Below are 13,375 nucleotides of genomic sequence, written 5' to 3'. Positions count from 1 at the left end.
ATATTTTACTCATCAGCTTTGCAGTCACAGAGTTTGCCTCAGCTAGAACAAAACTGCTGAGGCATTTAGAGAAAATTAACCCCCCATCCTGGCAGCCAGATGTGACTGGTTTCTGATGAATGCACATGAGTGGGCTGAAAAACCAAGAGACTGTGAAATTCCTGTCAGGTCCGTACAGCGCAGAATGGGCTATTGACTGCTTTCTATATTTCCCTCCATCATTCTTCTTGAACGCTGCCATTAATTTCCTCTCCTGCTCTGACTTGGGAATTTAATTTTTTTTTCCTGTTGGGGTGGTATTTTTTCCTCCTCCCTCCCCCCACCTACCTTCTCGCCTGTCCCCCCCGGCCTGCCCCCCGTTGTTGCCATGTCCGTGGCCATCGGCGTTGACGCTGCCAGCGTGGCCGCTGGTGTGGCCGTCCCAGTGCAGGGGCGATGGAGCGGGGCCACGCTGGCCGAGTGGTGGAGCTTCTCCAGCGAGGCCTCTCCAGCCAGGCTGGGCTGGCGAGGATCCAGGCAGCCTCTCAGGAGAACGCTCAGAAAATATTAGCTGTGCAGGTAGGTGATTGCAGGGAAGTCGGAAAGATCATTCTGATCTAGATTGAAAAGCAAATGATGGGTAGTGTGATGAAGCATTAAAACCATATCCCATCAGAGTTTTATAAATTTTTAACCTCTTTAATAAACTGGAATTGCATGAAGGATGAATTCAGTAAGTTAGCACATATACCATGCATAGATTGAAAAAAGAGGGGGAGATTAGATTTATTTCTCACAAACCTTTGAGAAGATTATTATAAATACATTGAATATAAATATTTGAAACGCAGAGTGGCACTGCTATTGCTGCTCAGTTGTTTTAGAAGATGTTATTGTGTCCTGTTTTGTGCAAATATTATTTCCATGGTAAACACTATTGTCATTTTCACAGTATTCGTATTTAATATCTTTAGAAGAGGACTATTTTTAAGAAGTATTGCACTTTCCTAACTCAATTATACAATAATTTTCCCTTATTTATAAAAATACCCAACACTGTGGAGATACAAGATTTTAAAATGGTTTCAAACAATGTATGGTTTTTCGTTTTATGTCTTGTTCCCCAGATAAATATATTTATCACGGAAAATAACTACTATACAGTATAGTTTAAATGTTCATTTATTTTTTGTCTCATGATATGGTATCTTATTTATATCTCTGTAAAGCCACTCCTTTCAATCTCTTCATAGGTAATGGCCATAACCAGATGGCATTTGTGAAGGATTTTTAAAAGACTTAAGTGAAATATTTCTTCAGACTTATTCCTTGCAAAAGAAGTTACATTGCTGCTGCAGCTTTAGTGCAGCATATTCTTGCCATCTCTGTTGTCTAATTTTTAATGGTCAAGCTTTGTTGTGCAAAACAATTTCACTGCATTTTAATATTATGTAATTACACTTCACACTTATTATCTGATAAATTAAAGCAAAACATAACTTGAATCAGTTCTAGAATTCCATTAAGTTGCATCAGCATGATGATCTGTTTTTCAGCGCCTCAGTAAGAGGATTTATATTTTGAAATTCCAAATTTCCATTTTTGTTCCATGGTATCATATATGTTGCGCTATGTATACTCTACTTATGTATGAGATTTAGAAAATCCCAATCATATCATAATCAGAAATTCAATATAAATAATTAAGATAAAAATATAATCAGATTTATACCTTAGCAATGGGTTTAATGGAATGGTTTTTTATGGAATTCTACGGAATTTTGGGATTGTTATCTACGCCAAATATCGCACTGTCCTCTGTCCCAGTGAAAGCATTTTTTTCATTCAAATTCCTCATTTAATAATTGAAAAACTGGAAAAGCTTATTTTTTATTTTTGGTGGGAGGGATTCTGAGATGATTTCTGTTCTCTCCTGTGTGCGTAGGAGAACAGAGGTGATCTGTGGGCATCCCAAAGTCATGAACAAAAGGTGTGACACAGAAGCCACAGGTGGCAGATGGTTTCCTCATACAAAAATCTTAGCATTAGCCTGATGTTCTGCAATATTTAATAGTTGCACTGCAAACCTCATCTGCATTGGAACTCCTCTGCCAACAACCAGTCCTTGCAACAATGGATGAGTGTGGCAGAAAACCTCCACCCGAGCACATATTTTTCCATGCATGCTGTCCCTGCTGAGAACCCCTGTCAGCAAATCTGGTCACCCTGAATAACTCAACTAGCTGGAAACAGGCCTAAACTAAACCTTTAGGTGTAAGACCCAGCACCACTTGGGGGTGTTCAGATCTGAGTAGCTCAGATCTACCAGCAATAATGTCTTTTTCAGTGTGGAAAACGCTCTGTTCCCTCTCTGCTTTCATTATCCACTTCATAATTTTCTGATAATTATGATCCCTTTCTAGTATTCTGATATCCTTGCTATGTTTTTATGTGGGTTGACTGATGATAACTTAAAATAATGAACAAAGAAAAAATATAAAATTGAAGCTGAAGTAGTTCATCTAAGAGCAATTCCCAAGGTGTGTAGAAGAAAGCACTTCCCTTCAGCAATGTCCTGGTTTTATATTTTGCAGGTCTTGGAAGGTGTTTAATTATATATGGACTGGTGTCTTTGTAAGTCTATGCTATTGTCAGATCAATCTATTCTTCTGCCAATTAAGTTCTCTTATTGATGACATTAACATAGTGGCACTCACATCCAAAATAAAATCTGACAGTTATTCTTCTCTATTCTTTTTTTTCTCTCAGCCATAAATATCCCAAGCTTATTGTTCCTAGTGACCCTCCTACATTAAAGTATGAGAATGAGAACACGCTGCACTGAGAAGTGTGTGGCAAAACAGCGATTCCTGCTCATCAGAGCTTCTGTTCCAGAATTTCCTTGACCAGAGCAATCAGAAGCAGGTGAATGACAGAGGAAGAGTGCATTAGGGGAGGCAGTAGATACAGTACATTGGCTGCCTAAGTGTTTTCTAATATTTTACAGAAGCCGTGACCTGGGTGAGATCCAAAAAGAGACTTAAAAGTAGATAATGGAGGAGGTTTCTGCCTCTTCACCAGGTGCTTTTTAACTACCAACACCCTTCAGTTATACCCAGCAGCAGAGTTTTGGGTGAACTGTGATGTGAAAATGAAGAGCTGCCTCACAACAAAGACAGATTTGATCAGAGGTTTCATCATTACTTGTCAACACTAGTACTGTTTAGTGACATGAAAAGATTTTAAAAAAAAAAACCCAACAAACTATTTTTATTTATTTCAATCAGACTTTTAAATATATATTTCTGGGTTTTATAATGTTGTTTTTCAATATTTCATATTTGCATTGGAAACAGGAATAATTAAATTATTACCTAGTGTCTGTATGTTTTCTGAATGCACTCCTGGCAGAAAAGGAAATTTTGACATTAATCATTTAAATTGGGATCCTAAAAAAGGGATAAGATATTCTTCCATATTAATAGCAAAGTATAACTAGGTTTGCAGTCAAATCAATTGCTAGAACAGAGAACAAAAACTGAAATTAATTATACTTCCAATTTATTCTGGGATGTTTACATATATGCACAACAGCTCTGCAAAGAGACATTTTTTATTGTGGTAGTCAAAGAAAGTTCCATGTGCTCCAATATGGATGTACTTTTCAGGTTTTTTACTATCACTGTCAGCACAGTCTGTGGTTTGCTGGAAGATTTCAGCCTTCAAAAATTCTTCAACAATTATTAAATAAATTTTTAGTCCAGCAGAAAATAATAGAAGCGATTTCTTTAATTTTGAAAAAAACTGAAAATCTGTAAAACCTTTTGTACCTAGTGTACAGGCAAGGTATTTATTTACTATGTTAATTACTTCTGCTTTTTCAATAATGCTTTGGAGTTTCAGTAACTTGGCTCTTGAGTAAGTTCAATTAGCTATCTAATTGCAAAAATGATATATGACGGCACATATAGCTTTATTTGGGACTGTGTCTGTGCTTTAATCCTGATGATCTTCAATGCAGACCATCCTTTTAGGTGATTCATCTTGACTATAGTTATATCAGAATCATTTCAGGGATCAAAGTGCTACAGCAAAAGATTACATCATTGCTATTCTCATTGTAACTTTAAAGGATTTCACACCTTTTCTGATGGTGGCAAGATAAAGGTACATTTTTAATAAATGCAAGACTATTGCTTTAATTTTTAATGGATCAGCAGCTTTGATAACCATTCACACCAGCACAAAGTGATACAAAAGTAGAACGTCACAATTTAGAGTTTAGAAATCCCTCAGATGGTAGCAACTTTATCCATTTTCATCAGGTGGACATAGCTACATAAGGCACCAAGATATAAGGCATCAATCAACCCAAAGTCTATCACTGTGACTGAAGTTTGCTGTGGTAATTTATATATTTTCTGCAGTTTTACTCAAGTTGCCTGATGGGACTGAAATCTTTAAAAGTTTTGGGCAAAGCTTTTGGAGTTCAAAAGAACCACACCGTACTGAACTACACCAGTTTACACCAGAAGGGTTTTGGTGTTTTGCCTTTATTTGAGCAATTTTGCAGAGGCCACCAGAGGAAGGAGGGACTCTTCTTTACTAAGGCTTTGAATTTTTGGTGACTCTGCCACAGGCACCTCAGTGGATACTAATTCTTAATGGAGGAAATATCTTACTGACTGTGCAGAACTGTGCTTTTCATGGCACCCTGTTCTACCTCCTCACAAGAAATTCAGTGCAGTTCCACTAAGGCCAGGAACAGCTGAAACCCTGAGTGCTACAAGCAGCTTTACCCTTTTGCTCTCTGGAAACCACACATTCTGAACTTGCTTCTTAGCTGTCAGGTGGTAGCCAGTTTAAGCACGTCTTTTGTTCTTTAACTTATTAACACAGGTGTGTTATGTTGTCCCTCAGGGCTGATGCTCTTCAAAATCTGTATGCCTTCTCTTTTATTTTTCTCTGTTATGGGTTGAGTTATCACCATTTATGCTGATTGCACTCAGTTGTGTCTTTTTTCCTGCTGATTTCACTTTAGCAGTCTTGCTGTTTCTGTCTTGTCTTGGAGACATATGGGGTTGGATGACAGATAATGTTTCTTAAGGGGACATGGCTGCACACCTTTTAATTAGTTCTAAGCTTTTGTGTTTAGTCCCATTTACCCATAATAACCACTTAAAATGTTGAAGTTAAATTTTTCTGGGTTTATTATTCATTTATAAATTATTTATTTTGTACAGTGCAGGGGAATTGAGACAAGCTATTTTTGCTTCTGTTCTTGGGGGTAATTCTTATGAGTTGGAAAATGTGTTACTTAGTTAATCATGCTCTAAAGAAACGTGGAAATCAGCATCCAGTGTGTAGTTCCTATAAATACATGGCTTTCCTCTCAAATGCTTATGAATTTTGCATACTTGCATGTGGAATTCTTCAAAATATGATCTCACATTTTTTACAAATTCTTAAAGCAATTATTTTCTCTATATTTTTCTATATTTAGTTGAAGACCCTGAGAAACGTTCACCAAAATCTTTGAATTTACATATTGTATAGGTTCAGTGGCAAATACAGCTGCCATGGCTTGGACACTAAAAGTTCATGGCCATTTATTTTGTTGCTGCATGATGAAAGTGACCTTTCCAGTGAGAGAATGGAAAGTACTCTCAAAATAAGCCAAACTCATAGAAGAAATTAGAACTTGCTTGATTTCTTTGCCTCATTTTCATGGTCTGTGATTTTGCTTATCACATGGCAAAACTCCAATATCTTTATTCTGACATAATTTCCTTCACCATTTTTTTAAGTGAAATGTACATGCAATTTGGCACAACTCAGCTCCATTTAGGTTTTTACGCCACTTATGCCTTAATGCACCAAGCTTATTCTTCTCATAAACCCTTTATTTTTCAAGGCTTTACACCTAAAGGCTTATATAACCAAAAACATTTCCTGGCATGCATAGAAACACTAAACTATTTCAATTTTTGTATGGCTTCACTTAAAAGTTTTACTGTAAGAAGTCAATATGATATGAATCAGGGAGCTCAGGAATGTGGTTGCCACCTAAAAGCCCTAGTGTATTGTAGAAAGACAAACAGTTCTCCTAGTTACTTGTTAATGATGAGGACTAGAAAATGGTCTCTTCAAAGAAAAAAAATTAATTTCATCTTTTTAAGATTAACCCAATCTGTTTTGTTTTGGAGATGAATCATTTCGTTTATTTGCAGGTGTATATTTTCAGCATAGAACATTAGTGTACTAAAGTTTTTTTGTGTACTGCAAGTTGTGACCTTGCAGAAAATGAAAGGATGACAGCAAATCTAAAACGTTTGTTTTAAAATTTATTTTAAAAGAAAAATTCTTAAGAGTTACATTTTTTACTATTCAGCACCACTTACTGGAACTGAGCTTTGTATATTACCAGAATAGGCCTAAATGTCCTCTTTCTTACACTTGTTAACATGTACACACAGAAACTTATTAATAATTTAAAATGTGCTGATTAATAGAAATGTACAGATTATTTTTTTCAGTAGTGAAACATAAATTTACAGAATTAAGAGTTTATTAAATATAATCAGTTATCTGACTTTAAAGGATGATGAAATTACTAGAAAAACTTCCTTTTTCATTCGGCAAAATTTATCTTCCCCCTGAAAAGATTTCTAATCCAGAAATTATATCTATGAATTCTTGTTCTTTCCACCTGTAGGCCTGATAATTCACATTTGTGGGCCAAACACTCAAAACTCCAGTCAAATCTGAGGAACGGGCAGATGTTCTCTCCGTTATTCTTGCTGTCAGCAGGACTGCTCAAGCCAGTAGGTCTTAGAAGAGAGGAACCACATGACTTCCAGATTCTTAAAAAGTGATCCCTGAGTCATGTCACTGCTACAAGTCTTTAAGCCTCAGATTATCCCCTGTGCTCCCTGACTGAGAGACTCAGAATTTCAAGCTCAATGGAATAAAAATGTGCTGAAACATTTACAATGAATTAAGAAGTTTTCAAAAAAATGTTCAAATTGTCTTCTTGATGCCTTTTCCAGAATCTGAAAAGAATTGGATTTCTATTTCTTGAAGTAGCATAAATTTTACTTTTTTACATAATTAACTGAAATCTGTGTTGAAATGTTTACGTAACATAATCTGAATAAAGTTTATATAAATAATTGCAGTGCTCACATTTCTAAGTTGAGTACCGAGTTTTTGCAATCTTAATAATTTTCTTCCAATTTTTTTTTAAACTCTCAAATCTCCAAGAATATAAACCATTATATTGAGTCTTGCCTTGATCATCAGCAAAGTAAGTGACAAAAAACTTAATCTGTCTTTAACTTTATGGAGTTAAAGACAGATTAACTAAAGACAGATTAACTTTAACTAATGGAGTAAATTACAACTGTTGTAGACTGCTGTATGTGTCCCATTCATTAATTCACTGCACAACTTTTTGTCTAATCAAAGTCCCTCCAGCTCACAGCATCTGCTTTTCCCAACCCAGTATCTGTGCTGCATCTCATCCCAGATTATTGTCGAATCTCTTTCCTGCACCTGACTCATTCCCAGACTGCTGGCCCAGCCATTTCTGCTCTCCCTTCATGCTTCCCTTCCCGACCTAGCCTCTGTCAATGCCAATTTCCATTTTCCTCTGCTCCCTTGTTGCTCTCCCAAGTCCCAGCCTACATCTTTTTTTTCCCAACCAATGGTCACCTTCCTCCACCTCTCAGCCTCTGAAACCTGCCAGTTCCAGGCTTTATCCTGATCTGACAGACCACTGACAGCTTTCCTTCTCTGCAGCTCAATTCTATAACCTTAAAAACCTTCTTTAAATCTAGCTGTTGCTCCATTTTGGCTCTTTCTGAGTCACATTCAAATCAAACCATATCCTCCTCCTCCAGCACCTACAGGGCAAAATGAGAGCCCAGGCAGGACACCTCTAGTCTAAAGCCCCTAGACCCAGCTCAAACCCCAGCAGTCCTGAGATACTATTGCAGGAGAAGCATTACCTCTCACCAGGCTCAAGTTTGTAAAAATGTGGTTTTCAGAGCTACTGAGCTTGAGTTCTCCTTTAGTAATCATGGGCAAACTGTGTTTTCAGAGCTCAATGATGAAGTTTTGATATGTTGTAATTAAAAAAAAAAAAAAAAAGGAAGGCATTAGAATGGATATTATAATAGCAAATCTTGACAACTTTCACAACATGTAATTCTCCCAGCCCTACCTTCAGTTCAGGGGGAGTCCTCCCTATTAAAGGAAAATTCATTCGAGTGATTCAAAGACCGATGTTTCAAAATCCAGAAATAAATAGTTCAAGGTCTCCCTAGCAAACTGGATAGGTATCCTTGAACCCCTGCGCAGAGCTTAGCTGTCTTGGTTTGAGTAGGTGTGTTATGGTTATCTGGGACACTATGGGAGAGCAGATACATGATCAAAATGTCTCAAAGTATTTTATTACAGTTCTGTGAAAAGTTTAAGGCTAAATTATAGGTAACACTGAAGTTTATGATGAGGATTCTGCAGCTCATGAATCTCTCTTTTGAGACCTTGGCCAAATATGACCACCTCTCAAAGATCAGTAATTTGGTTCACAAAATTCCCTTCTCAATTAAAACTGCAATGGTTTCACATGTACTTTCTCCTTCAAGACACCAGTGGTTGTTTCAACTGACAAGAAAATACAACAATGATTCAAAAAGTAAGATGGTTATTCAGTTGTTTAGAAAATGAATCAACATTTCATGGTTTTGCTTCTCCAGCAATTGACAGAAAATTTCAGTGTATAATTAAGAAAAGTTAAATAAAGCCCATTGTAGGAAGACGAGATTAAGAATAGGATTTGTGGAGTTATTCTGTTGCCAAATGAGCAAATACTTAGCTGTGGTTTTATAAGTAAAAACTACGGAATTTAATTTCTTTTTATCCAGTACAGTGAGTAAAGGCTCAGAGAAATGACATTTTAAATTAATGATTCAACCTTACAACATCACTTTGGGTTATTTGAAGTTTAGTAACCTCCTTCTACCCATTTTAAACATATATCAAAACACGGGTTTAATGATAAACTGTTTACATGTTGAAAGCTTCTTCTTGGCAGCTCTTCTGTTTTTGTCGTCACCTGAATTAATTATAGTGGCTCAGAACATCTCTAGCAAACATGATGATATATCATAGATTATAAACTCATCTGCTGAACTCTTAACTATGGTTGAAAAGTAGATTATTTTGTTTAAAGACAGCAGTTAAAAAATTTAGACATTTAATTTAATTATCCTCTCCCAGAAGTATAAGAAGAAATCAGAATCCTAGAGTGAATAGCATTATACTTGCACAAGAAAACTTACAGAAGCATTTTTGCTTCAAACTCAATAATTTTGCTTATAATCACTAACTATGTTTTTGTTTTACAGAACCAGTATGATTTGGAAAAAGAATAAAATTGCTTTTAAAGTGCAAAAATAATTATGAACCACTTGAAATGTAATGTCTGTATTTTATTTCTCATCAGAATTCATTAGTGTGTAACATCAATAATTTAGCCCATCATTTGCCAACACTGACTTGGCTCAGTAGTTCAATCATGTAACCCTGTAAACTCACTTTCCATTAAAATGAATGTTGCTGACAAAGGATAACTAAAGAGATACTTCATTTATTAGCTAAAGAGATACTTCATTTATCAACATTTTTAAATTAGAAGTTTGGGACCACAGACACTTAGCTGGATAAATTATTCAAAGGGATCTTTGCATTAGGCCTAAAGATGTTTATAGAATCAAATACAATGTTATCCGGAATTATAACAGCCTTTCATTTGTGTAACATGTAATTCACAGTATAATATTCCAGAAACCAACAGAGCCACCTGCAGAGAATCAAATGACCTACTGGTACGAAATACTGTCTGTCATGTGCAAAATTATCAAATGTGTAATATCCCATCTTTTGATTGACTCAATCAAGCATTTCACATGGAAAATTCCTTACAAGAAACTTCTTGAAACCAACAATATAATCTTCCCAAGCTGCATTTGAGGAATTAGAAGCTTTACATTATTTTACTATGAGCACTTTCTTTAAATCTAGTAACTATCTTCTCCCAATGTATCCTTTAAAAATATTCAGGATTCAAATGAGATGCCTCAGCTTGTTGCTTCTCTGGCCTTTTTCCTTGCCACCTATTCTTTCTCACCAGAGTACTGGATTCTTTTTCTAACTTCAGTCCTTTCTTTTTTTTTCTTTTTTTTCTTTTTTTTTTTTTTTTTGTTATCATACTGCAACTTGGATGTAAACATTTGGTTTTTTTCCTTTTTTTTTTAATTAAATAGGTACCTGTAGGACGAGAAGACAGAGTCATGAATTAAATAAAATCCTCTTATATTATGTCTTTTGCTCATGCCTGGGAAGACAGATCTGGAAACCAAATTCTTCCTAAGAATAAATCAGTAAACATCTGTCAGAGGAGCGACATAACATGACTGTCATCTGACTGTGTACTCTGGAGGGCTCCTGCTAGTTCTACAGAAGGAACCAATTAAGGACAGAAGCAGAAAGCAAATAAAAATGTTACTGTATCAGTTGGGTCAAACCAACACATTGCTGTACAATTCCCCTTACCCTTTTCTATCTACCTAAACTGAATGTATATGGTTTCTCTATAACTACTCCCATCCTTACTATTTTCTCAAACTTTGTGCTGGAGACACAAGAACTATTCCTCCTTTAAGTGATGTTCCATGCAAATTCTGTTGCAGTCTTTGTGCTCACAGGTCTTATAAATATGTTTTTGGGGTACTCCAGGCTGAGTAGTGCAGGATCAAATTTAGATCTTTGTTTTCAAGTGTTCTCCTAAGAAGCATTTTTTCCAAATTGAATGGAATATTCTTCTGAGCTCAAGCACTGTGGGGAGCTGAGCATGCATGTGGTATCAGAGCAGAAATGTGGTTTTGAAACAATTTAAAAGATGCTGCTATCAGCTGATTCAGGGGTCTGAGGAGCTTTGCACAAGGAAACCTCTTGAAATTTTTCTGTTTTGTGAGGTGAGAGTGAGTTGGAAAGAACTACACCTCAGAGAACTACTCATTTGTCAAGGATGATTTCGAAAATAAATGAAAACAGAAGCATTTTTCTTCTAGTAGTGCTGTATTTCTCATTCTATAATATTCCATATTGCCACATGGATATGCAGTCACCATAGTACCATCACTTAGCATCAGTTTTGCCACATCTACTGGCACTGGAGCAGTAACCTGAGAGCTGAAGGCTCAGGAAAACAGTTTCTTTCTTGCACTTAACTCCTCTAAGACTCTGATGGGTCACAGCAGTTTCACGAGTCATGTTAACATGCCAGCTTGACACAGCTGTCATGGATCCCTCTGAAGCAACCTTTGCAGTTTTCTGACCCTCCTATATGTTGGAGCAACTGCTATCTTGGACAGTAACGTCCTTGGGAGCAGGATGGAGAGAAAACAGAGCAATCCCCTCCATGACTTTCCCCTTCCTGTGACACTCCTTAGCCTTCAGTCATACAAGCTGTCTTTATGGCTGCTCAGTCCTACAGAGAATTCAATATCTATTTTCAGAGATTCTGAATGAATTTTTTCTAGTTTAATGTAAAGCTTCCCTTTCTTGAGTTTCCATGTGTGCTACAAGGACAAGAGGAGAAATATATGACACTGTGGAAATTCAGAAGCATGACCTTGTGATTGCAGGGAGGCATTCTGAAATTTAGGAATATTTACTGAGCAAGGGGTATTCTGAAAAAAAATGTCTTCAGTCTGATCTCATCTGTCTGGTAGAGAAAAATGTTAGGAAGAACTACTGCATGTGTTTATTCTGCCGTTATAACCTTCTGTACATGGCCTCCAATCATGATTGTTGCTGGGTGGGTTGGATAGACCACTGGCTTGACTCCATATTGCAGTGTGTGTGTGATGCTGTTATGATTGTTGGTTTCGTAGGCAATATATACATTTTCCAATTTTATATTCACATTTAATTTCTCTATGATTATTCCCATGGGGGTTTTGCATAGTTTTCTGGTTATCTTGTTGATTTACAATATCTTCCCATATTTCAGGTATTCTTCATCTGCAGCAAAAGATGGCTTGGAGCAGTTAATCCTTTTCCTCCCTCAGGTAGCCCATTAAATTATTTACTTCTGAGGAACTCTTTTCTAAGTAAATTTTAACTGTAATATATAAGAGAACATGTTTGCACCACTAAATGTGAATCATAACTGCATCTGTAACGCTTCTAGGAAGAGGCTGACTCTCCAGGAGTTCATTTTACAATACTTCCCAGTTACAATACTCATCAAACATTAATATTTTGCACATCTAAATGAAAATGTTTGAGGATAAGTCTAAGGGGAATTTGAGATTCAAGTGCTTTTTGGGACGTTGCTCTTTGACTATGGACATGATGTTTGAAGAAAGGAATTTACATGGCCAAAGTTCATTCCTTGTTCTTCTCTTCTTTTCCCCTTCCAGCAAATGAGTCCTTCTCGGCCTCCAAAAAGGAGTATTGTTATAAAATTAGTTTCATATGGAAAAGAACAAAGTTCCCCACTTGTTTTAAAGTCTTGCAATCTGGCTCACATATCCTCATGTCGTACCTTGCTATTCCTGCAAGACGTTAGGTAGAACAGCTGACAAATGAAAAGTCAGTAAGCCCTACTAGGGACTTGGGCACTGATTTTCACAGTTTACTTGTTTTAAACACATAAGTCTCATTACAATTACAACTAATTTAGTTCTGTGTGAAAATCAAGCATTAAGATTGCCTTTTGCTTTTAGTCTTTATTTCTTATGATTTGAGAGCTATTAGCATATGATACTGTCAATCTAATGGAGCAAATTGAAGATAAGTGACCATATTTAATGTCATTGTATATTTAAAATAAATGTTTTTAGTTTCTAAATTTAAATTTTATTTTTCATTGAAACACTAATAAATCATAAGACTGTCCTAAACTTAATTTACTCAGTACATTGTAAAATGTAGGCTTCTTTCTTTCTTTCTTACAAGTTTAACTTCCTTTAAGGAAAGAATTGGAATTTTTTTCCATAACTCAAGGCTCATAAACACTTGATCGAAATGGCAACCAGAATAAAATCAAGCTTCCTCAATAACAGCTATGCTGAGAATCAAATTACTCCCACTGAAGTCTACAGCTTAATTTGAAAATTCATTTTACATGACTGTAATCCATTTATTTAAATCATTCGTGGAAATGAGATCAGAGGTAAAACGTATAGGTTCTTGTTGTGGGTTATTTTGGTTTGTGGTTTGGGATTTTTTATTTCAGGATTGACCAAACACATCCACAGCTCCTAGTTTTCACTTACTGGGAATCCAAATGCATGCTCAAACTTGGTCCTACACACACATATCA

The 13,375-nt window shown here is 36.1% G+C and overlaps 1 protein-coding gene across 1 annotated transcript in view; it reads left to right on the top strand.

Moving 5' to 3' along the window:
• The first annotated feature begins 335 nt into the window (after positions 1-335).
• Positions 336-13,375, top strand: part of CCDC178 (coiled-coil domain containing 178) — a 15,195-nt gene continuing 2,155 nt past the window's right edge. Inside the window, exon 1 of the mRNA XM_038128830.1 lies at positions 336-558. Coding sequence (XP_037984758.1) covers positions 436-558 — 123 coding nt within the window. The 5' untranslated portion in view covers positions 336-435. The remainder of the gene's footprint in view (positions 559-13,375) is intronic.

The sequence above is a fragment of the Motacilla alba genome, chromosome 2, assembly GCF_015832195.1.
Source record: "Motacilla alba alba isolate MOTALB_02 chromosome 2, Motacilla_alba_V1.0_pri, whole genome shotgun sequence".
Lineage (NCBI taxonomy): Eukaryota > Metazoa > Chordata > Aves > Passeriformes > Motacillidae > Motacilla > Motacilla alba.
This window is presented reverse-complemented; position numbering and strand designations above follow the sequence as displayed.